We start from the raw sequence: 26,837 nt of genomic DNA, 5'->3' as shown, positions 1-26,837 counted from the left end.
GGTGGCCCAAAAGAAAGCCAGCTACAGGTATTAGAAGGGGACAATAGTGAATTGATATAAAATCAAAATATATAAAAGTTTTAATTAATAAATACAAAGCATTATAGAAAGTGTTTCACATTTTTTTTTTTTAATGTGTCTAGCAAAATGCTGGCAGAGGGACTGAATCAGCAGTGTTCTTCCATGGTTTCTCCTTTTGGTTTTTCAAGACAGGGTTTCTCTGTGGCTTTGGAGGCTGTCCTGGGACTTACTCTGTACATCAGGCTGGTCTTGAACTCAGAGATCCACCTGCCTCTGCCTCCCAAGTGCTGGAACTAAAGGCGTGCACCACCACCACCCGGCCCCATGGTTTCTGCTTCAAGTTCCTGCCCTGATTTCTTTCCCTCAAGGACTGTGACCTGGAAGCATACGATGAAATACACTCTTTCCTCCTCAAGTTGTTTTGGTCAGTGTTCACCACAGCAACAAAAACAAACTCGGGCACCAGTCACACGGTGAATTCCTTTACCCACTGAGCCCGATGACCGTTGCATTCGTTGTCTTGTGTTTACTACTGGCTGGGAGCTGGGCAGCACAGGAAATACCTGAGAGCAAAAGAGTGGTAGGCTTTAGGTCTTAGAATATTTGCTAATGTGTGACTACATCTTGAGGAAGGGACCAAGTCTGTGCATTTATGTTTCATAAATACTCGTCGTACATATCCTGGGCTAGTTGTATACAATACTTTCAGTGTTTTGATTGTCACCCATCACAGGGCAAGTAAGGAATTTTCTATTTGTTATATCATGCTAGTGCTCTGAACACTTCAGATTTTAGCGCATTCTGGATTATGGATTTGGGAAACACTTCTTATCTAATTAAGTTACTCAACTTGAAATAAAAGTATTTTCCTTTAAACAGAAAGAAATTCAAATTAACTGTAAACTTGCCAAAATGTTAAGAAAAAAATATTTAAACATCCAACTACGTGGTAGATGTAGGATGCAATACAGTTAAAAATACAATTCTAGTATTATAAACATAAATGTTCATGTATATTTCATACACACTCCCCATACATACCTTGAGGAAATTTTATGTAACACTCTTAAGAGTTCTGACTGTTGTCCATCACAGGAGGTGATCTGGCTGTCACCCATTTCTAGCAGTACTTCATATTCAAGGAAAAAATGACGCCACAATTTATTGAATTGAAAACATGTTTAATATAAAATGCTGATGTCCTCAAATCATTATTTCTACATGAATTTAGGAAAACAAATTTTAAACAGTCTCCAAAACATGATGAAGGACAGTGGTCTCTTTGAAAAACACATAAACAAAGTTCAGAAATCACAATGTATCTTGTATACTTGCTTTCCAAAATTAGATGTAAAAATGATTAACAGCCACTTTTAAAAAAAAAAGTTTCTCCCCAACACACATTAAACTGGGAATGAAATATGCACTTTCATGTGAAATCTCCAAAACCCATGTATCTTGACCAGTGCAGAGAGAGAGAGAGACAAGATCAACAGAAGCTGAGGGCCTAAGGCTAACCCACAATTCCTGTCACTTGATTTTGACATAAAACCTTCAGGTTGCTTAGTTTTATCTTAAATTGCCTTTGTTTCAAATGCTTTACACATGGTATAATTGTTATAACAGTCTAACAGTTATAAACTGTAACAGCAAGAGATGTTTAAACTAATATTCTAAAATCCATTATCTGAGAAAACAGTATGATCATGTCCCCCTCAAAATATTTTTGATAGCATAAGATTCTAAAATGGTTAATAGATAATACCACCATCATCACACAAATTCAACAGAACTGTCACCTGAATATTTAATAAAATATTAAGTGCTGAGATCCCTGGGGATCACACATCTTTAAAAACTATAACTTAAGAATATAAAAGAAATGAGAAATCTGGTTTTGCAGATGAATAATGGGCAACCAGACTATAAAATAACATATCTGGTTCTAAATAATAAATAGAAGTTTAAAGGTATTCTCTTTGTTAAAATTATGAGGACACTAATTTTATCTCTTCTAGACACTGTGTACACACATTTTGGGGTAATGGAGGAATGAATATTTATATAGCTATACATCAAATTAACAAAGCTTAGCTACATAATTTTTTTAAACTTATTTGGTACATAAAATTTGTTCCACGTTTTCTCTGAATAAACTCATCTCTCCGACCTCTATTGACGGCACTGAGTAGGGCAGGGAGACTGCGTTTAGCAATTGAGAATAATAAGCTGCACTTTGAAAGGGTAAAGTTTTATCTAATGGTATTTTTTTTTTCACACTATACAGAAGGGATGCCTTGAATGGCATTTTCTGAAGCCTTGATACTAAGTCCTTTTTTTAAAAAAAAAAAAAATACACAGTATTCATACTGCATGCTTGAGCTGCAAAGGATAGAATTACAATACGATGTGACTCGTCAACAAATCTGACAAGTCCTGGGGCTGGCACCAGGGAGAACCCAACTCCCATCAGCACCCAGTCATGTGGAAGTACAGGTCACAGAGCTTCATTACTTACGAAAACATTCCCACATTACATACGCTTTTGCATAATCCAAGCATATTTAATCATAAAAATATACTTATGAAACTTTAATTTCTATAAGTGCTTCCATGACACCTTCAGCTGTGAGAGCCCAGCAACTCAAACAAGATACCACATACATTTCAACAATATATGAACTACGGCAAGTTACTTCCTTCTCCGTAAGCTGACACAAATGCTGGTAAGCGGCTTTCCAGTAAGCTTAGAGAGCATGCGCCATGTCTGCACAGATTAGCTGCTACTGCTGCCCTGCTGTTGCTGTAAATGAAGCTTCAAAATGAGCTCTCGGATGTCTTCCCGCTTGGTCTTTATTACATGGCGAGGAAACCATTTCTCCAAGTGAATTGGGAGTTCAAAGTTAACAATGGGGTCCTAATAAGAGAAAAGAAAGAATGCTGTCAATGTGACATCATCATTTCATGCTTTATTTTTTAATCTCAGGTTTGTAGGAAGAGAAAAATGATACCTCTCAGAAATCACCGGCTTGTTGCACAGCATACCACAGCACTCACATAAAGCACACAATTAGTTTTCAGTTTCTCAACAGGGTAACCATGGCCAAAATCAATTTTAGAACATTTTCATTAAACTGCTAACTTTTGAATGTTAAAAGTAAATAGTCTACTCTGTTACTTGCATGTCAGCATGGTTATAATTGGTAAAGACTGACTCAGCAGACCTCAGAAGTCAGATTGCTGTGAACACATGTTAATATTATTAAACTATCATGGAGAAAACCCTGGTGATTAAGATTTCCAGAATTGTAAACATGGAGAATCCCATTAAAAGTCATCTTTTATTGTAAGACACAACTTCCAGACAGCTATGTTTCCATGGTATTAATTTAATGGCAAAGTTGTTGCAACTATGAAGTTATTTCTCCTTGCATTTAACTTGTTTTTAGTTGCTAAGGAAGGGTACCCTTGCCTGGTGTTTATTAATTTGAAGAAACTGTTAGAAGGCTAATGTAACCTTACACCTTGGAGAAGACAGAGTGAGAGCGTGGGCTGACTGTAATCTTCAGATAGACTCACTAAGGGCCAGTGCCTACTTGGTTATTTACTGCTTGGTATTTTTACTGGAATTCGCTTTGTTTTCTTTAGGGAAACTCAGTGGTCCCTCAAGCCTCTGTTTTTAACCTGGTCAATGCTATATTAGTACACAAATCTACAAGACACAGATTTAGAATTTTTAGCTTCTAATTCTACATGGTGATTCTGTATTTAACATATAGTCTGTTGACTGAGGCTACCTGAAATTGCAAGTATGTAACAAAGGAAGAATATATCACTAACAAGACCTGCTGGATATTCTAAACCTTAAACCAAACTCTGCTTGGAAACAAAACTAGAGGACCAGCTGTCACCACGTAATGAAATTCCAATGTGGAATACCAGGGGGACTAATTAACAGTTACATGATAATTTCTATAATATGCAACATCTTTCACTGTGCACGGTCTTCCTCCCAATATTACAGACAAGGTAAAGTCCTAACTGTAGAAGAGAATTCTCTAAAGAGACTTGTGGTCAAAAGGTATCTTCCTAAGTGATACATACTGTGAACTAAAGGATCTGCTGAAAAGGCCACAATCCCCACCACTTAAAGACCTGCCTTTAATGTTGCTACATTCCAATAAAGTCCCTATGAATTAGAAAATAAGAGCCATGCTTCTAATTGTTTCCTCCCCTATGATGCCCTGAGCTTCTTAAGTAAACTGGCATTTTTGCATTTGGAAAATTTTCTTTAGCATTTTATCTGCCCTACTTGCTCCTTCACTAAGCCTTCTGAGACTCCAATTATATGAAAATGAGACCTTCATCTTATTGCACTCGTCTCTTTACATTCTCACTCCAGAACTCCCTCTGGACACTTTACATTCCAAGTTCTCTAACTCCGCTATTCTTCTGCTGTATCTGGTGTGCGGCCAACCTGCATCCCTGAGGTCATGTGCACCCCAGGATAGCTATGAATGCAGCACCACACACAGGATAGTGTCGTCATGCTGCAAAAGACTTATGTCAAAGGCTAGGAAGCCCCGCATCCCACCTAAATGAGGATGTTATCCTTTTCAGTGAGAGTTTCTCTATTTTCTCATCCTCTTGGCTCAGCCACCTAATCACACAGGCATACACACATGTACCCCCACATTAAGAACTCCATATAATAAAACAAAGAAAAAGATTGTGTGTGTGTGTGTTTGTCTATAAAATACTGTATCATACACATAAAAATAATTACTACTGGGAGATAACTTATTTCACAATCTACATAGAGTAGTTAAGATTGGTAATGCATGAAAGAAATGAACATGACAATAAAAGTAGCACTCTAAAAGCACAGAAATAAACAGTAATAACACGGATATGATGCTATGCCTCAATACTTAAGCTAGCCCATACGTGATAAGTTACCACCATTGAATATCATGCCCAGCCTTTAAAAGTCCATCCTCAACAGTAATATCCAAACCTTCTCACCAAAGCTTGGTCTTATTCTTATTCCTTAACTGGTTAATTATTATATATCTTTTATTTTTGGCAATTTTGGGAAATAAATAACAACTGTGAAGTTCTAAACTTTCATTTGTAATGGAGATAATGTCATAATATACCTTGAGAAATTATTAAAGATTTGAAGATGAAAATAAAATTTCTCTAATCCCTATAAAAAGTTCTTAATAGACTGTTGTATGTTTTCAACTCTAGAATGTTCATTTGATATTTTCTGTATTTCACATCTTCTCCCATTTTGTTCATCTACAGCTTTATGTGGTTTAATATAATAACCAGATAATTGTAAACTTCTCAGATTCCCTATCTAGGTCATGTGTGGCCTCCATTCTGTATGTTCTTGCCCACATTTCCCTGCCTCTTCATAGCCAGAGAATGGTAACTCTTAATTACAAGAGGCAGCTGCATGTGCACATACCTGAAAGAAGCTTTCCACATACTGCAGTAGATAGACTCCGCAGTCACTGCTATTATCCTGCTTCGGGACTTTAGGACACAGGTCTACCATGTTGGTTTTACTGAATTCACGGTGAGTTTTTCGCTTAACTTCCCACTCAACCTCTAAATACCTGAAATAATCAATAAGTAAAGTGGCTTGAGTGGAAACCTGGGTCAGTCTGCAACACTTTCTACAAGGGGAGGAAACATCTCCTTTACAAAAGCTGTTGCTTCAAATTAAATTCTAAAGACACAATTTCAACAATATAATTGTGACTCATGAGCCCTCACAAATGCCACTGTGAAGAAAGTCATGTGATTTCAACTAAAACCTAGTTTTTTAACAACTTAATGTTCACAATTCAGATAACACAAAATTATTTATATTATGAAGTAAGCTGAAGTGGCCTTTAAAATGTGTTTGTTTGCAGCCTCTATATTAAATTTGAAAATTCCTCGATAGCGCCAACTGGTAAAGGCACTTTCTATCAAAGTTTCTGGCTGAGAAGCCTCACAACCTGGGTTAGATCCCCAGGACCCACATGGTGGAAAGAGTCAACCAATCCCACAAGCAGTCTTCTGACCTCCACACCTTGGCCTAGGCACAAGTGTGCCACCATCCCACAACCTATCTGCAAGGTTCTAAAGTTTTTTATAAAACGATCCTCTTTCTCTTTCTCTCTCCAAATACACACAGACATTCACAAACAGAAATTTACAGGTTTCTACTTTCTTTTCAGGTTTTATTTTTGATAATCACTAATATCTGCAATGTTGTATAACATTATGGTTTTGTTTGATTACAAATAAAAATTTTGAATTTACCCTTGACAAATGTATATCCTTCACTATTAACACATAGTAGAGAATGTTGTTGGCAACCAGATTTTCGGGTTCATTTAAGTTCATGTTAAAAACATAATTACTGCCAGGAAGTGGTGATGCACACTTTTAATCCCAGCACTGAGGAAGCAGAGGCAGGTGAATCTCTGTGAGTTTGAGGCCAACCTGGTCTACAGAGTCCCAGACAGGCTTCAAAGCAATACATAGAAGCCCTGCCTCAAAAAAACAAACAAAAACAACAACAAAAAGATTACTAACATGGTGTCATAAATCTCTCGTTTCATGGTAGCCAGACTCTCACTGTTATAGTCCACTGTCCATCGAAGCCAACATTGAATTTATGGCCCTCTTGCCTGTTTGGCTGCAACACCTTCTCTGAGTGCTAATGTTATGCTACCCAACCCCACTTCTCCAGGACTGTTTCTAGTAATACTTGCAGTTGTTTCAGAAGTGCTGAGGTTTTAGATAATAGACTGAATGTGAAAACTGTCATTACTTACTCTCGCAAATTCTGAACTGTATTTTGTATAGAAGCAGCTTTCAAGGAGTCTAGTATGAGAATACACGGCCTTTAAAACACAAAGGAAGAAATCAAGATGTACAGACTTAAATAAAGATGAATACCAAAGTACAAAGAAACAAAGAAAACAACCAGGGCTTGTGAAATAGTTTATCAAGTAATTCCCTGATAAGTCTCATGACCTGACTTCAGTAGAGAACCACCAAAAGCTGCCTTCAAACCTATACACACACACACACACACACACACACACACACACACACACAAACATATACATGCCACACAAACATGCACACATATACACACATACAAACATATACACATGCACACACACATACATACACACACACACACACACACACACACACACTAAATAAACAAAATTGAGGACTGAAGAAATGTCTCTTTGGCTCAGAGCACTTGTTCTTGCAGAAGATATAGGCTCAGTTCCCAGCATCCAGATGGCAGCTCACAACTGTCTATAACTCCAGTTCCAGGGAATCCAACACCCTCTTCTGACTTCTGCAATGACACCAGGCACACATGGGGTACACTCTACACATGCAGGCAAAACATTCATACACATAAAATAAATCAATATTGAACAATACATATATAATTTTCAAGCCTTTACATTATTATTATCATCATCATCATCATCATATGTACTTACCTTTTACACATTTTCTTTGGTACTGACATATTCACCTCGGTACTCTGAAATAACATGAATTTTTGTCTTTGCAATTTAAGCTAGTTTAAATACATTAGTAGCCACTTATTCCTTAAAGTGTTTCAAATACTGAAATTAAACTTTCAAGTAAAATATTTTTCTTCAGTTAGCTTCAAAATAAATCAAACTAACTGCATTTTCCAAAACTCACTGACTGATAACACTTTCACACTGCAGTCATGGAGATGCTTTAACCTGGCCTATGCAATACCATAAATTTTTATCTTTATTCATTTTATTATCGTAAAGACAAATAAGGGAATTTGTGTCTGCACATTTTCTACAACTCAATTGAGGCTGTAGAGACATGTTTCTTCCTTTGAAGCACAAGAAATAGTTTTTTTTTATTTTTATTTAAATTAAACACAATCTTATTTTACATACCAATCCCAGTTCCCTTTCCCTCCTGCCCTCTCATTCCCCCCCCTACTAACCCTCCCCCATCCTCAGGGAGGGTGAGGCCTCCCATGGGGGATCACCAAAGTCTGTCACATCATTTGGGGCCCTCCCCTGTGTGTCTAGGCTGAGAGAGTATCCCTCCATAGAGAATGGGCTCCCAAAGTCCATTCGTATACTAGGGACCAATACTGATCCACGACCAGAGGCCCCACAGGTTGCCCAGGCCTCCTAACTGACACAGTTTCAATGTGCACTTGATCTGAGACAGGTATTTATCTATGTTGAGAGGGAAAGCACTAGCAATTGTGAGCTTTGCTACAATGGTTTTATTCATAAATTCCTGGGAGAGTAGATCAAGCTGATTCCTAAGACCATCTTAGTGCCATTATTTTTCTAAAGCACACCATGAATCTCTAAGAGAGGAAGTTGACACAAACTAAATATATCAGAAAGAGTGGTAGCTTCATGTTCTTTCCCAAAAATTGTTGAAATACTCAGAAAGGAGCACAATTTAATTAGGAGTCTAATACCCATCTCCATCCGCTTAGGCAGGCCCTATTTATAGTTAACATTGTCATTGTTAAGAGTTCCCTTCTCCACATCTGGACAGAACACACTTACTTGGGAATCCTCTGCACTCGTGGATGCTGTGGAAGTGGTTCGTGGGTCATTGTCTAACAACAAAGAAGTCACTGTGAGTCTTTATTGTGTTAACAGATAATTTAGATAATCTGAACTTCAAGAGGTATCTACAGAACTAATTAAAAAAAAAAAAAAACTTAGTCAATGGATAAAACTGGTTAAGGGTTGGCTGTTATCATATAATATAGAAGAAACCTCAGAACCAAAACCTGAAATACAAATTGGCTGGGCCCATTTCCTACCAAAGGGGTATTTTTTTTTCCTTATTTTACATATCTTCCCAGTTCCTTCTCTGTCCTGTCTCCCTCTCTCTCTTCCACCCTCCCATGCCCCCTGACCACCCTCCCATCCCCCCCCCATTCCACAGGGAGGGTGATGCCTTCCAGGAGGGATCAACAAAATCTGTCAAGTCATTTGGAGTAGGGACTAGACCCTCCCTCCTGCCTCTAGGTTAAGGGAGTATCCCTCCAAAAGTCCTTTTGTGCACCAGAGATACATCCTGGTTCCACTGTCAGAGGTCTCTTAGACTGCCCAGGCCTTCTAACTGAGACCCATATCTTCAAAACCAGCAAACTAATAAAGATGAATGTGTTAATGTGGGGAGTAGTTAACACCTCATGCCATGGTTCTCAAGCTTCTGAAGCTCAAAGGGCTCAGAAAGGATAGAAAATAAACAGGTATCCCCGGTTTTTCCCCATCCCCTCCCCAGATTCTGGACACCATGAGTGAGGAAAGCTACTACCAACTTTCCTTGCTATTTAGGTTACAGTTACAAAACAATTTTTTTATCGATTTCTCAAATGGGCTCATTTGCTAACTTAAAATTTGATGTCCCAAGAAAATTATAGAAGAAATATGAGCTACTGTGTTGCCTCTGAATTACTTCTGTATGAGAAGTATTAAATTAGAGACTTAAAGCTATGCATGAAGAAGCATACCATGAATTCTGAGTCATGTTAGCAAGGCTAACATTCTCTTAAAATGCTACAATAAAACTTAGCATCAGCAGTATGACTTTGGAATTACATTTTGTATAATGCTGGGTGTCGTGAGAATTTCAAAACTTTTGTATTCCTTTTAATAAGTTTAATAACAAATAGGTGAGCTGTTAACTTCATATTGTTTCCCTTAACCTGCTTATCATTGTGATAATTATTAATAATTTCTGTCACCTGCTGTTTTGTTGTCATGTTGAGATTGCTGGTCCTGGGACATGGTTTGTGGAAAATCTTCATACACAGCTTCTTCTAACCACGGAAAACAAATGACGGCGAGATACCAGTGAGACCTGTTGAAAAGAACTGTAATCTTAATAACACGCCAAACCTATACAATGTAAGAGAGTCTTCTAAAGCTGCATCTGTGACAGTGGATATGACAAACTTCTCACTATGAAGACATCCACTACAGCATCTCATGTAAGATGGAGCACACACTCCACACCAATAGCCACCATTTACCAAGGCCATAGATAAATGTTTGTGATAACTGTCTGAATAATGCATATGTTACTGACCTGCATACATTCAGTGCTTTCTTTTCAAGATCTCTATTAATAAACAGACTAATAACATTACTTTTTTGTATTATAACTTAAGGAATGTATTCTCTTCTGATAGTTTTAGTTTATAAAATATTTCTTAAAACAAAAAATCAGTTGCTTTGGTTATTACAACATTGGAGAAATCTGTCTTATATGCCCATAATTTTTATTGATTATACCTCAAATATTTTCTCAATCAAAAATACTCACGACTCATTTACAGGTACAAAGATGTAGTCTTTATTAAAAATGTTTATGTGACGAGTCCATGTTCTGACTCTTTTATGTCTTCTCTGAGCCATCCTGGGAATATGAAAGACATGTAGATTTATTTTAAAAGTTGTAATTGAAGTCATAGAACTAAAAGTGTCAAAGTCCTTAAGTTATGGAATTAAAAGTCATCTTTTACACTGAAAATACGAAGTTTAGTAAACCTCCATCTTCAAAGTATATAATTTAATGCAGCAGAAACTTTTGATTCTCTTCCATCTAATTACCATGAATACTAGTGGAATGAACGATAAAGGCAGCACATTGCCAAATGCTTTGTAAATTCCAGAGCAGCTGAGCACAAACACCCTCAAACCTAACCCTTTCTGCTTTGTTCCACTTAAGGACTATGTAAAGTATCGCCAAACCTTAAGGAAATTACACAAGTGTTCTCTCTGTGGTAAGTATTAAAACCTAATGGAGAAGAAGAAATGAGTTTTTTGTTTTGCTTTGTTTTGTTTTAATTTTAAAATGTAAACTTCATCTACCTTCATTTCACACAAAAGGCAATTACAGGAGAAGGATGTGTATCTACTGATCCTCATCCACTTCCCTTTTAACTTCTCTTCATCTATTCTATGTTTTGCCTCAGGGCTTTTACCTTCCTTTTCCTTCCCCCCCCTCTCTCTCTCTCCTTCTCTCTGTCTCTCTTTCTCATATCCCCCCCCCTACTTGATGGCTGGCCCTGGAGACCTCCCTCTTTTTCTCCCTCATTCTCTCCTTCTCTCCTCTCGAGCCTAGATTCCTCCTCCTACTTACTCTGCCTGCCAACCCTGCCTATCCCTCTCCTACCTAGCTATGGGCCTTTCAGCTTTTTATTATATCAATCAGGTGTCTTAGGAAGGCAAGGAAGCACATATTTACATTGTTTAACAAATGCAGCATAAACAAATGTAATACATCTTTGCCTAGTTAAACAAATGCAACATAAACAAATGCAACACACCTTTACATAGTTAAAGTAATATTCCACAACACCAAGTACTGAATAAGTCACTGGAGATGGTCTCTGACCTCACAGGAAACAAAGATAATTGGAAAACAACATAATTATAGAGCTCTCCCTGCGAAACACAAGCGCTAAAAAAGATTTCAGGAGAAGATATGGAAGAGCTGAATATATCTGAAAACTGAGAAGAGGTAGGTTGACTATAGATGAGTAAATGTTGTGAAATACATTTAGGGAGAACAGAAAAATGCAAACTTGCATAGTAATGAGTGTGTATGTCATTTATCCTACAGTTTGCTTAACACTAGCAATTTGGACCTTTTGTTATGAATTGATACTAAAATGTTTCTCTCTTGTTGCATTGCTTTTAGATTATGTCTTTTAAAAACTACTTTGTAGGGACTCTTTTGTGAATACTAATTATTAAGATATACACACAAACTAAGCATCAATAGGGGGCATGTGTGTGTGAGTGTATGTGTGTGCATGTATGCCTATGTGTTATCTCATTATCCCTACACTATAATATGCCATTTGTGTAACATTGTTATTATTTATATGTATGATCAGATAAATATAAGCTAGCTTTTTCAAACCTAGCAATAATACAACAGAATCTACCTTTCCCCTCCTCACACTGAAGTATGACAATTTACGTACTAAGTTATCATGCCAAGCCCAGTATCATCATTTTTAAGGCAATTACAATTCCTATGCTGTAATCTTATAATGTGGGGGTCACTTGCAAGATCCCAATTATTAATTTCTGCATACACAAAATAGAACTGCAGGGCATAAGAAATTATAAATAAAAAAATTAATCAATAACAGTTTCCTTCTGTATGTCTTCTCCTAAGCCTGATTATCAAAAATCTTTTCAAGCTGGATTTTTCTCTTTGATTCTAAAAGTCCTTACCCATCAATACAAGACCTAAGCCAATAAAGTCACTTAAAGTTGATCATAATCCTAGTTTGTCTAAGACAGCCTCAGTATAGATTAGTTATCCAGTGTATACTATTAAAAGAACCTCCTGTTATTTTCATAAATGTCCCAACATAGACCATAAATTATGTTACACCACTACAAACAACAGAAATAACTAAACTTTGGAGCTTGAAAACTATGTATAACTAACCTAATTTCTTTAGTTTCTATTAATAAAGATTATTATAAATAATCATTTATTTTACATTACTATAAATTATTATTTACCTTACAAAAATATTAGAATTAAATTTAAAAAGCATATTCATTTAACCATCATAATCATTATTTCTAATGTTTGACTTTTAAATTTTTATTGTGGATTTATGTGCATGTGTGTGTGGTTACATGTGCACATGGTGCGCATGCCATGGCACCTGTGAGTCAGAAGACAACCGGCAGGAATAGGTTTTACCCTTTTACTACATGGCCTTGACATGGGCCTTGTCTTTACCTGCTGAGTTACCATGCCAAGCCCAACATCATCATTTCTAAGGCATTGAAAATGTTGAACTAAAAATTAAAAATAAGTATTTAAGTGCAAGCTTACTACTCCCTAGCCATTTGTCCTTTTCTAAATATTCAATCCTTGATTAGCCCATCTAAAGAATTAGGATAGGGGCTGGAGAGATGGCTCAGAGGACCAGGTTCCAAATCCCAGCACCCATATGGCGGCTCACAACTGTGTGTAACTCCAGTTCCAGGGTATCTAATGGCCTCCTCTGACCTCTTCAGGCACTGGTATATACAGAAATACATGTAGACAAAGAATTGGGAATATACTTTATGGGTCCTATGTACCTAAAAGCACTGTAATATGAAGGAAAAGAGAAATGAACAAAAAAAAATGTTCATTTTTTTTAATAAGGTAGAACACAGATGTTTAAAAAACAAAAAAGGCTCAGATATCTATTCATTGGGTTCTAATATTCTAATACAAATTGCTGGTCCTGGAGCAAGGGTGTGTGAAAGTCTATGCTACAATAACTGAGTTTCTACTATCTAATAAATAGTAACCACTTCTTCATTTTTGCCTACTCTTATCCATTACTCAATAGTTTTGATTCTTAATTAAAAAAATTAGTTTAAAAAGTACTGAATAGAGAAATTTAGCAAAATTGTGCAAATAAGAACGGTTTTCATTTATGTTACACTAACTTAATAAAATAGCAGCATGTCAGCAAGGAACTAACCAGAAAAACAAACAAACCACAGCCCTACATCTCTATAACAGAGTATAATGCTGGAAAAGTACACATTTTTAAAAGGTCAGTGAGGCAGAGATTAGCATGGTGGGCTCTGCACTAGTCCTAGGGTGGACAGCAAGGAGAGCAGCAGTGCCCCCAAGTGGAAGCTAAAGGGCCAGCAACCATGTCCAGTAAGAGATACATCAGAGGAAATACGTTCTGGTAATCATTTTCACAGCAAAAATGCTACGAAAGGAAATGTCTGGCTTTTTTTTTTTTAATTCCTTGCTCTCTTAACTTCTAGTACCTGCAACTGGAGATGCAGCCTGCAAGAACCAGCCTCCCTCTTACTGAACTGAAAGGATAAGAAATGGTTCTCACAGCTGACAAACCAGTGACCTGCAAAAGTGTTAATATGTTTGCTCTCAGGATTACAGCAATGAAGACACTTCACTAGGAGCATGGAAACAGGAGTCTTCTTTACCTTAAAACTTAAAAGAGAACTGGGATCGACATGTAAAATAATAAATTAAAAATAAATAAAAATAAATAAAAAAATGCTTTGACTTCAAAATTTAAGTTCAAGGACAAGTTACTGGGGAAAAGGATTTCTATTTTTGTTTCCACAGAAAATGAAAAATGGTGGATTCCTTCCAGACTAATGTGGTTTGATCAAGCCAGACCACCTGAAACAGAGTACCAGGTGATCCTACATTCAAAACAGCTGGACAAAGCAGCCTTGCAGACTACAGCCAGATTTCTGCATCTTCTTAGAATCCCCCATGACAGCGACCCTTACCAGCAGGAAGTAGTTTGGAAAGAACGACGCCCAAATTTCCAAATATTGTCTATAATTTGTTTTCATTTAAATGGACTTGTTTATAAAAAATAAATAAAAAAAATAAAACTTAAAAGAGTTAAACAGATGGCTCAGTGGTCTGTGGCACCTGCTGCCAAGCCTGATGGCTTCGTTCAATCCCTAGGACCCACGCGGGAGAAGGAGAGAATGGTACCCCGACCTTCACAAATGCACCCATACACACGCAATAAATTCCTCTAAGACCTTAATTGCATTAGACTGACTTACGAGAGATCTGGATTGTCTTCTGTTAAATTGTTTTCCTTTCTTGTCAAGCACTTATAGAAAAAGCTACTAAAAATGTGGCTTCGCTCAACAAGTTCATCTGAAGCCTTCTCCAGTAGAAGATACCTGTAAAGTAGCAAGCCCACAAAGTAAATTGTGATTAGGTTTTACCTCATTTTCTCCAGATACCTTTTTAATATATATATATATATATATATATGTATATATGTATATATGTATATGTAAATATATATATTCATGTACTTTGTGCATATAAGTGCTCTGTCTTCATGTACACCAGAAGAAAAAATTCGATCCCATTACAGATGGTTGTGAGCCATTATGTGGCTGCTGGGAATTGAACTCAGGAACTCTGGACGAGAAGACAACTGCTCTTAACCACTGAGCCAACTCTCCAGCTCTTCAGTTACCTTTTATGAACTAGAAATTACTGTTACATACAGTTAAATTCAAAGAAATCTTGCATTTTTCTATTACTTGGGCTTTAGTTATCTCTTGCCTTTCAAAACAACCACTTAAAGTAGAAATTGTCCACTTATTTAATAAGTGTTTACCAAGCTCCTAACACGCATTAAGTGCCACATTTACACTAGAGACACAGTAGAAGGGTAGCATCTGCAACCTAGAGAAGTAAAAATAGGAGGAAATGTTGACCAAATAATCATATGAGTGTGATTCAAGTAAGACTATGACATATATAAATCTAGAAAACATTTAGTAAATGGACTCTTCCTTGCTTACATTCCTAATACATTTCCATAGTAAAAAAAAATTCTTCAGTGGAAACTTTGCAATTCAATCACTGAGTGGTTATATCTTTCATAATCAAAAAATTGCTTTTCCCGGTAGTCTAGTTCAGTTTTAATAGTTTAATAAATTCAGGCAGCCAGGCTGTGGTGACTCACGCCTTTAACCCCAGCACTTGGGAGGCAGAGGTAGGTGAATCTGTGAGTTTGGGGCTACAGAGAAACCCTGTCTCGAAAAAAAAAAAAAAACAAACAAACAAAATAATAATGTCAGACAGCTAAGCAGCTGAAGTACACAGATCAGAGCACAGGAAAGGAAAAAAGGGAAGAGACAGAGAGCTCAGGACAGCTTGCAGCTCCTCACATCTTCAGGGTAGCCTTGTCTGTGTGGGGTGTGGGTATGGGCGTGGGTGTGTATATGGAGGGATGGGAGTGAGTGGGTTTGGTGGGCATATAGGGGTATATTAGGGAAGTACTCAAGTTAGAGAAAATTTACCCAAAATAAAAACGGAATGGGAGCCAGAATTCACCCAGATGAAGAATGCCCTCTCTTCCTATAGGTAAAACTGGGCAATTCATGACAGAACACAGCACTCAGGGGAATCTCTCTTTGGTAACAGGAATCGGATTCTTGCCCTCATCTTAGCAAATGATAAAGATAGCTGTATCTTTAAGACAAGTCTTGAAACTATGAGACTATTTCCAGATAATGTAACTGTGTCTTAGAAAACTGAAATATTTATAGAAACTCAACAATACTCAATTGTCAGTAAAAATCATCAAACATGCAAAGCTACAAAACATGTAGCAGCAGTGGTACACTTTAATTCCAGCACTTGGAGAAGGAGAGGCAGGCAGATCTCTAAGTTCAAGGCCAGCCTGGTCTACAGAGTGACTTACAGGACAGCCAGGGTTACACAAAGAAACCCTGCCTCAAAAAAACCAAAACAGAGAAAAACCTGAAATTGGTATCAACTCATAATTTACACAGACCAAACAAAAATACATGAAATTATTAGAATTGTATTCCCATGTGTAATATATATATGGCACAAGTTGAATTTTTAAAGACTTTAAAGTCTATATCTATAAATATGTAATAATGTGAGATTCTGAGCCTTTGTGACTAGAACAAAATAAAATTATGAATAAAAATGAGTCTAAAATCATCTTTAAAAAATTAGATCCCTCAATCAAGTGTTAGAAATTTTTAGTGTACGGGTATAGTGCAAAAAGAAGGGTAAAAATAAATTTCCTTTTCACAAAAAGGCTTTGGGAATTATTACTGTTAATTAATTGTTTTGGGTTTTTTTATTTTAGATAGGATTTGTTTGGGATTATTAAGACAGAGGTGTACCATATAGCCAAGGCTGGCCTTGAACTTACAAGCCTTCCTTCTTTAGCCTCCTGGGTGCCAGGATGAAAGGGCTCTACCCAACACCTACATTGCATGGACTTAATTAAAGAGCTTTCATAGTTATTCCTTAAGCTTTTTCTATTTAACAAGCTAAATTTTCTTTTAATGTTTCTAATTTATTATGATTTTTTAAATTTAAATTTGAAACAAGCTTGTTTGTCATGTCAGTCCCAGTTCCCTCATCCACCCATCCTCCTCTGTCCCTCTCCCAACCCCCATCCCATGCCCTTTCTGCTGCCCAGGGAGGGTGAGGCCTTCCATCAGGAGTCTTCAAAATCTGTCATATCATTTGGAACAGGGCCTAGGCCCTCCCCCATGTGTCTAGGCTAAGAAAGTATCCCTCTATGTGGGGTGGGCTCCCAAAGTCCATTTGTATACTAGGGATAAATACTGATCCACTACCAGAGGGTCCATAGACTGCCCAGGCCTCATAACTGACACCCACCTTCAGAGGGTCTGGCTCGGTCCTATGCTGGTTTCCCAGCGGTCAGACTGGAGTCCATGAGCTCCCCATTGTTTGGGTCACAAGCTAACTTTTTTTTTAAGTTAAACATTTTACTGACATCTAGGTGACAGTTAACTGTTAGAGTACTTGAAGGTAGTCAGAAAGCAGTCAAGGAATGGAGGCATGTGAAGAACCATGCTGTGGGGACACTCCAAGAGAACACGAGCCTAGCGACTTATTTCTCCAAAAACACGGACTTGTTCTTGAAATGTGTTTGCATGTTCCTCCCATGTGCAGCAGGTGGGACTGGGTTTACTTCAGATTATTGCTTGCTGTTATTATTAAACTAAACTTTGAACTAGCCCTTATATATTCTCTAGAAAAACGTGTTTGCCACGTGTGGCTTTCCCTCGTGACTGTACACAGCCTGGCCTCTACGAAGGTGACCATTCTTAACCCTCAGAGTATAGACTGACTGATGCTCTGAATAAAGTTGGCTATTGCATGAGACTGCGGTCTGCCTTGTTTATCACCTTCATTCCTCAGGTCCCACGGCCTCTAGAGCAGCAACAAAAGACAACTGAATAGAGTTGTTTCTTTTCCGTCCCCAAAGTGTTTTGAGTTTTGTAAATATTTCCTTCACCACACTACACAGTGTTCAAAAGGTACACATCCAAAAAAAAAAAAAAACAACACATAAACACTAAGTAAAAAAAGCAAGCAGTAACTCATGTGAGATGTGTAGCATCTACAGATGGTAAGAAAATGCAACTGAATTTGTCAACCTCAGTAAAATTCTGGTAGGCAAAATGCTTTCTGAATCTAAAATCTTTCTAGGTTACTTTTAACTAGAATTGAAAATAGTTTAGATAAAGACACTTATTTTGAGGCATGGGTATAGCTCAATAGCAGAGTGCTTACCTATTATGCATAAGGTTGTAGGTTCAATTCCCAGCTTTCCTACTATACACAAGGCTCTAGGTTCAACCCCAGGCTTTCCTACTATGCACAATGCTCTAGGTTCAATTCCCAGCTTTCCTACTATGCACAAGCCTCTACGTTCAATCCTGAGTACAAGTGGAGGGAAAAAAGGCACTTAAAACCTATAAAACAAATAAGATAATTCCCGTACTTACTTAAGGTAAAAGTCAATGATTACATCGTTAAGAAATTCTCCTTCTTCTAAACACTCCAGATCTTCATTAGTTACTCCCAACCCCCCCTTGGTAGGTGGTGGAGGATAAACAATCAACCTTTAAAAAAATAAAGTTCAAATATAACCTACTATATTATATAAAATATACTTATATATAAAACATGTAATATATTTATGTAAGCTATATTAATATATTATTAATTAAAAGATTTCTCATAAAACAGCTACTAGACAGTAATAAAAATATCAAGACAAGACCAAATACACTTTGCTACATTTTCATAAATCTCCTGTGTTCCATTGGCCATTAGCTTTTCCTTTCCACTAACCCATGGGGCTAGTAACAGAAGACTGATGCCTAATACACGTCTAGAAAAAAGAGCACATCTTATGATCAGTTACAATGCCCTTACGGTCTTTTACATAATTTTTAACTTTCAACAACTGCTGTAATAAAGCAAAAATTTCCCAATGCTCCAATTTGCAATTCTAAATATGGATCTAAAATGAATCCTTTCCTGTTCAGGAAAGCCAGTGCTCAAAAACCATTCATTCTGGTGGCCAGAGGTGGGTACTGAAGAACTAATGTAAGCTGAAGAGAACATAAAGGAAATAATCAGGTCATAACGGGAGGACAAATGGCAGCTCAGAAGCATTCTCCTGGCACTCCCCCTTAAAAGTCAGAGAGAAAACCAGATGTGAATTCCAGGCGATAACCTTGGAATCATTAGGGCACTGTTTGATGGGCAAATGTAGTAATTTAATGAAGTTATAATGCTTATACCAAAAAGTGTCTTGAAACCAAGTGTTATCCACTGTTGATTTCATCTTGATACCAAAGTACTTAAACAAGAAAACTGAAATTTTAAATCTCATTTGATAGTTTCTATATAACCAGTTATTGCCTTATCCTGTACTTTCAACTCCTAAAAAAAAAAAAACACTCAAAGGTATAGAAGTAATCGCCAGTGTATAGAAAGAATACACTGTCTTGCCACAAACATAAAACATATAAAAGATAATCTATCAAACAGCACCTTTAAAAAGAGAGCTTAAATATACACCCAAAGTACCTAAACTGAAAAATATTTTAATAAGAAGATTCATTTCCTTATCATATGTTCATCTATAAGAAGTACAATTTCCAAAACCATAATTGCTATCCCAAGATTTTCAGTAAGCTCTTTAATGTTTCCAAATTGTGGTGAGTCTCTTTTTCATACCGACACAAAATTAAATTAAATAACACCTATTATTTTCATGATAACTTATATGTGCCTCATAAACAGAATTATTTCCATCACTAGCCAGGAGCATAAAAGTAAACTCAAAACATTTTAACAGGTAACCTGCTGAAAATGCACATCATAAGTAAAAGCAACTACTATAACACTGCTGCAAAGAGGATGGGACACAGCTCTTACTTCTGAACAGGCCTGGTATGCCTGACTTCTTGCCATTCTTCGTCTGGGCTTGAAGTAATAGAAAGTGAGTAGCAACCACTACTTTGTTTCTGTAGCAAAGTGTAAGTAGGCTTGATGGCATCTGAATTTGAGGGCTGAGAAAAAAAAAAAAAAGAGAGAGAGAGAAAACTCTCTTATAAGTACATAAAAACAAACATTAGTTTTAAAAAACACAGGTAAAATCTAGATTTGTAAATGAAAAAAAACGGACTAAAAGAAATGTGTATCAACGAGTAACATCTATACTTTTAAATCCGCTATACATATATAATCAAATGAAAAAAATTACTTTTATTGAAAGATTTCATATACAATATAAGGGCTAAAATTTAATCTAAAGTCCTACTTCCAGGTACAAATTCCACAATTAAAGAAGAATTTAAGATTGTGGTTCAAAATAATTGAACAGGTAGATAATACAAGGAAAAGATAAAATTTCAAATTAAAAGAGACTGGCTCATACCATAACTGACATTCTATTATTAAATGAAAAGTAATTTATAAGTTTATATATGCAATATAGTTAAGCTTTCTGCTTCACCTAACAGTATTATGGGTCTCTATGGGCTTTTTGAATAAAAGAGCCTTGAAACGCACTTATGTACATATCTGTGTGTGTGAACAAATGTGTTTGACATAGATAGCTACTTAAGAAATATTTTCCTTCTAGACATAAATGACAGTTAAAAGCCCCAAGTATTAATCAATCTACAAAAGGTATGACTTATATTTTACTTATTTACCAGTAACGTTATGTACATGTGCGTTTATGATGGAAACCCTTTTTTGCTCTCTTATGTACTCTGAACAAAACAGCACTTTAAACAATGAAAACAATCTTTAGCTCGCTACCCATCCTCAGTCAATTGCGTTAATCGTGTGCTGACCTGAGACAGTGACTTCCTCTTCATCTCTGCATCAGCAGCAACAGGAGAAGAGGGCGTGGAAACACAGTGGCAGTGAATAAAAGAGCTATCTTTCGAAGTCAGATCCTGAAACAAAGGTAATGCCTGAGCCCAAGACAACGGAGAAGAGAGTTCTGATTCTCCATTGGTCGTACTTATTTCCATCATAATATCTTTCAACTTCAATTCTTCTTTTTGTGAAACTGAGCTGTTTAACTCAAGGAAAATGAATTCAGTGGCTTTTGCTATAAAAGAAAAAAAAATCAAATTTTATCAATATTTGTAAAAGACAACTGTTATTAATCTAATTGTGAATAACAGTAATTTGGTTTTATGTAAAACTCAACCAAGTATTTTGTATGTTAAGTAATAACAGACAAGTTTAAATAGGCAGCTAGTAATCAAAAACCCAATTCACAATTTTTAGGCTCCTATTCTACTTCCCTGGAATTAAAATTCCAAATGATACTGACTGTCCCATTTGCTGTACCTGGCATTTAAAAGATGCTAGTAAGTATTTGCTTATGAGTGTATAAATGAATGAATAATAATCAAGCCATTATTTATTTTACTCTAACCTCCACCACAGATCCACCTATCAGCTAAAAAGGCATTCTGATTAACAACTCTCTTCCTTATTTTACCTACCATTTCAATAATGGTCACACACAGACACAAATATCAAGCCACCCATGATTACAAATGGCTCTTCATAATTCCACTGCCTCTTACTATCTAATTATGAGTTTCTCTGTTATGTGTAATTACAACAGGAAAATATTAATTTTATGAGTATAAAATTCAAATCCCTATAACACCTAGCATATATTTAAAAAAAAAAAAAAAAAGTAGGGGAGAGAATGAAATCAAAGCAGTAAGAAAAATATTACTAACTTTATTTACCTAATTCTAAACCAGATACCATTAGGAGTTGAAGAACCAAGCTAATATTTCAGGATACATAAATGTAGCTATGTATGTGCTATCAGATCACACAGAAAAGCACTCAACTCAAGTATTAGAAGTCTGATATGTACATAAGCTGAAACTAAGAAAACATAGAATATAAAATTATCTATTTACTTAACTTGACTATTAATTATGTCACAGTTTATAATGAAATAATGGGCAAAATCTCTTAGGAAAAGCAACCATGGATAATGTAACTTTCTCTAAAGTCACACTTTAGGCCATAAAGTAAGTCTTAACAAATACAAAAAAAGTAAAATAATTTCTTGCATCAGGTCCATCACAAGATGAATAAAACTATAAATCCAGAGCAAGAGAGAAACTCAAATACTTGAACACTAAACACTCTTAGTGACCAACCACTGGATCATTGAAGAAATCAGGCAGGAATGAAATTTTGAATTCCTAGAGTCAAATGAAACGAAAACACACCTTACCAGAACCAGTAGGATACTGCTGTTCTAAGAGTTTATAGCAATGAATTCTTACACCAACTTTTTTTTTTTTTTTAATCAGAAAGATTTCTGGAAACAAGAACAAGCCAAACCAAAAAGCAGTAGATGAAAAGAAATAAGGATCAGGGCAAACTTAATTAAATAGACAGTAACAGAACAACGCAAAGAGTCAAGGAAAGAGTTGGTGCTTAGACAAAATAAAGCCTGGGACTGGTGGGCTGCTTCCAGGGGTGAAGAAAGAAGGTTGCCACCAAGCCTGAAGACATGAGTTTATCCCCAGGACCCACACGGTAGAAGAAAATTGACACTCAAAAGGTGTCCTCTCACTTCCACACAGGCACTGTGGCACATCATGTGTGTGCACGCACAGGCATATACACCTGCATGGACATAAATAAATATAAAAACAAAGAAATAGGCTCAGAAACCCTTAGTCAACTTGATCAGAACAAAAAGAAGTCACAGATTACTAAAATTAGATATGAGAGGGGAACCGTTACAAAAGATATCAATGAAATCCAAGGGACCTTTAGGGAACACTTTAAAAATTCATTCTAAAATCCTGGAATAACTACACAAGTATGACTTGTCAAAGATAATTCAAGAAGATATAACATTAAAAAGAAAAAAAAGTAACAGGATGTATCACAAACAACAAGGTTGAAGAAATACTAAGGCATATCCCAAGAAAGAAAAGCACAGGACCATTCAGATTCACTGCCCTATTCTTCTAATAAGTAAAAGACCATTAAATAAATAATAAGTAAGTAAATAAATAAATAAATAAATAAATAAATAAATAAATAAATAAATAAATAAATAAATAAATAAGGAACAGGGTTGGAGAGGTGGCTGAGTCAGTTAAGAGTATTTTCTGCCCTTCCAGAGAAGTTGAGTTTGGTTCCCAATACACACCAAGTAGCTCACAACTACCTAAAACTCAAACTACACACTCTGTTGGCCTCCATGGGCACCTACACATACAAAGCACATAGACATAGACATAGACATAGACACACACACACACACACACACACACACACACACGAGGAGAGAAGGAGAGAAGGAGGGACGGAGGGACAGAGGGACAGAGGGACGGAGGGATTTAACACTAATGCTTCCCAGACAATTCCACCAAATAAAAAGGGAGAAGCAACACTACTCAATTCATTGTACAAAGCCAGGGTCACCCTGCTCTCAAAACCAGATAGGGGCACAACACACAAGAAAACTATACACCAAATTCTTTAATGAACACAGACATAAAATCACTTAAACAAATTCCTGCAAACTGAATTCCAGAACACCCTGATAAAACTCATATAACATGCTAATATTATCCCAGGGAGACAAGGATGGTTCAACATACGCAAATCAACAACTACAATCAAATGCATAAATGTATTTATGGGCAGAAATCACAGGATCACCTTAATTAGGGTAGAAAAGGCTTTGACAAAACAAAACAAAGCAAACAAACAAACAAACAAAGAAAAAAACTCAACATCCTTTTGCTTTAAAGAAACCAGTAATAAAAAGAATATTCTTCAACACAATAAAAGCTACATACAACAATCCATGCCTAAAACTATACTACATAGGAACATGGAGAGCACGCCTCACATCAGAAACAAGGTAGGGGTGCTCCCTTCACTCATCAAGCATCAAGCTAGGGAATGAAGTCTTACCTAGAGCAATAAGGCAAGAGAAAGAAACAAAAGTGATAATAACAGGAAAGGAAGAGGTCAAATTATCTTCATTTGCAGGTGACATGATCTTATAATTTAAGTATCCCACCAGAAAACTCTTAGATCTGATAAGCACTCTCATCAAATGAGTAGCATACAAAACCAATACATGAAAACCAGTAACATTTCTATGCATCAATTACACAACTGCCATGTACACACTACATAAAAGCAGAAGCAGACTATTTGGGGGGGTGGGAGGGGGTCAAGGGGGAGGGGAGAAAGAGTGGGAAATGGAATGTAAACACAAAGTATGTTTAATATGAAAATGTCATGATAAAGCAATTGTTTTATACAGTAAGTAAAATAACTAATCAAAACAGGAATATAACCAAAGATAACAGACTGAAATATGGTTTTAAGGGCACAGAGATGTTTTATCTGCAAAAAACATTTACAACTCTTTAGATATTCCGTGATAATTTTCCATAACTGAATAAAATTACCAGGCAAAATCAAGTGGAAAGGTAAAAGAATTTATTTAATATTAGTGGGTAACATTTAATTCAAGGGAATTAATTTCAATCCAATAAAATATAGTCTATTAAGTTTTCTTAGAAGAAAGTACTTTACATATAAATTTGAGGTTCTCCTAAAGTTTAGGAATGACCCTTATACTCACATTGCTGGCTTAACATGGGGTTCTCTAACTGGGTCTCAATCTCTTGAAGATACTTTGAGGAAACCCAGAGGAAAATGATAGCATGGTTCCTCTTACTGTGATCATCATCCTTGCTTTTCCATAACCCAAACCTCTTTAAATGTATGGTGTCCACTGACAGCGAAACCTCATTCACGGCCACTGAAATAAACAAAACAAGCAATTTAAAAAGTAATATACCATCTCTGCTATTTCTTGATATACTTTATGTCTTAGTAAGGGTTTCTATTGCTGTGATGAAACACCGTTCCCAGAAGAAATCTGGGGAGGAATATGTGTGAAATTGCCAAAAGAAAACTTAATTAAGTTGTCATCTAAGAAATGGTGAGAACGGGAAAACAGTCTTCCCCAGAGAAGAACATACCACCTTAGTTATCCGATGCCAAGTGGTCAGCCCCGAAAACACATGCACACAAGTAACATTACAGGGACTAAACAAGTTGTAGTGATATATTTAGGACTGTGTGTGTGTGTGTGTGTGTGTGTGTGTGTGTGTGTGTGTGTGTGTGTCTGTCTGTCTGTCTGTCTGTCTGTCTGTCTGTGTGTCTGTGTGTTAAAGAAAAAGAGGCCATGAGTTTGAAAGAAGAAAGAGGGGGTACATGAAGGTAGTTTAAAAGAGGAAAGAGAATGAGGAAATGATGTAATTTTTATTATAATCTCAAAAAGTACATAATGATAATTCATCTGAAAAAAGAGGTGGACAGTAAAGAAATTATGGTATAACTTTTTGACATATGCTGAAATCTTGCATCATCCTCCACAGACTCCTGCCCAGCCATATTCATTGCTACTCTATTCATAATAGAGTATTCATAATATTCATAATAACATAAACGCCCTACAACCAATTAATGGATAATGGAAGTGTGGTACATATACATTACGGAATACCATTCAGCTGTAAACTAGTAAAATAAAATAAAATTATGACTCTGCAGGTAGAACAGAAAAGATCACATTGGGTGAGATAACTCAGAGAGAAAAAGGTGGCATGTTGTCTCTTATTGGAGGTGTCTAGCTTCATCTCTTCAGAAGTGAGTGCGCCTGGAGTTACTGCAGAAGCCAGGAAAGTAAGAAGGGATCATTACAGGAGAGCAATAGGGAAGGGTGAAGGGGAAAATGAGAAAATGGAGGGCTTCTAGTTAGCGAGGAAGAGGGAGATAAATACAAAAGGAAGGAGGGGGTAAAATAACAGTTAAGGATGTCGGAAAAGGTCATAAAGAACCATATTATTGACTAACAATCGAAAAATAATTATAATACACAACAAGCCTATGTATAAATCTATATAGTTTAAACAAAACTTTCCCATTTGGACTGACAATGCTCCCTCCAAGACACAAAGACCATCTAACAAAAACCCCAACACCAGAGATGAGAAACCCTCTTTGGAGTTGTTGGTCAGAGTCATCCAAGGGACTCCCAAACATTATAGGCTACTGCTCTTAGCTGCCCTGAGAGGTGGAGGGTAAATCCTATTGCCGAAGACACCGCACATCAGACACAGGGCCCAAGGCCTCTGATCTGAACTAACTTGAATGCCTCCTCCCTGAGAACTAGCTCTCATGGTACCAGAAGCCACAGTGCAGGCTTCCAAAGGAGGAAGGCAGCCAGCAGTCCGACCCAGCAATGATGCATATGAACCACAATGACTACAAGCATGGCACAGTAAAGGGTGAAGCATGCATACCTTGGTGGTAACCAACAGCTCTCTAAAAGGACTTGAGTCCTCGCCAAAGGGAAGTCATGCTTGGTTCTAGAAACTTAGCTAACTGTCTTGGAGGAGAACCTGCAACCACCATTATCCCTAAATATATTTTAAATATTTGTCTTTATACCCACATATAAGTATATTTCTTGTCCTCCCATCAAGGAAACTTCTCTTGGCAGCAGACAAAGACCATTACAGAAAAAGCCCAACTAATCAAAAAGCTTGTGGGTCCCAGTTTCAAGTAATACATCTACAACAGAGAACCTGCACCTTTGTGGTGCCTTTGTGGCACCTTTGTGGAAGAGGGGGGCAGAGAGACTAAGAGCAGCAGATCACAGAGTTTGTTGTGAGATTGTGTCTCCTATGGATGTCCAAAGCTACACCCATGAAGTCTCACCAATATGACTGCCCAAACATGAACCGAACAAGGGTAACACTAATTAGCTCTTAATAATTAGTTCTAAATCA

General features: G+C 36.7%; 1 protein-coding gene across 1 annotated transcript in view; it reads right to left on the bottom strand.

Moving 5' to 3' along the window:
• Positions 1-2,366: 2,366 nt before the first annotated feature.
• Positions 2,367-26,837, bottom strand: part of Senp7 (SUMO specific peptidase 7) — a 99,058-nt gene continuing 74,587 nt past the window's right edge. Inside the window, exons 13-24 of the mRNA XM_051191690.1 lie at positions 24,620-24,799; positions 20,808-21,070; positions 19,882-20,015; positions 18,438-18,554; positions 14,676-14,798; positions 10,408-10,500; positions 9,827-9,942; positions 8,634-8,686; positions 7,554-7,597; positions 6,861-6,929; positions 5,498-5,648; positions 2,367-2,938 (exon numbers count right to left, since the gene is read on the bottom strand). Of these exons, the coding sequence (XP_051047647.1) occupies positions 2,798-2,938; positions 5,498-5,648; positions 6,861-6,929; positions 7,554-7,597; positions 8,634-8,686; positions 9,827-9,942; positions 10,408-10,500; positions 14,676-14,798; positions 18,438-18,554; positions 19,882-20,015; positions 20,808-21,070; positions 24,620-24,799 (1,484 nt within the window). The 3' untranslated portion in view covers positions 2,367-2,797. The remainder of the gene's footprint in view (positions 2,939-5,497; positions 5,649-6,860; positions 6,930-7,553; positions 7,598-8,633; positions 8,687-9,826; positions 9,943-10,407; positions 10,501-14,675; positions 14,799-18,437; positions 18,555-19,881; positions 20,016-20,807; positions 21,071-24,619; positions 24,800-26,837) is intronic.

The sequence above is a fragment of the Phodopus roborovskii genome, unplaced genomic scaffold (genome assembly GCF_943737965.1).
Source record: "Phodopus roborovskii unplaced genomic scaffold, PHOROB, whole genome shotgun sequence".
In the NCBI taxonomy this organism is placed as follows: domain Eukaryota; kingdom Metazoa; phylum Chordata; class Mammalia; order Rodentia; family Cricetidae; genus Phodopus; species Phodopus roborovskii.
The sequence above is the reverse complement of the archived record's forward strand: the minus strand, read 5'-3'. Positions and strand labels throughout refer to the sequence as shown.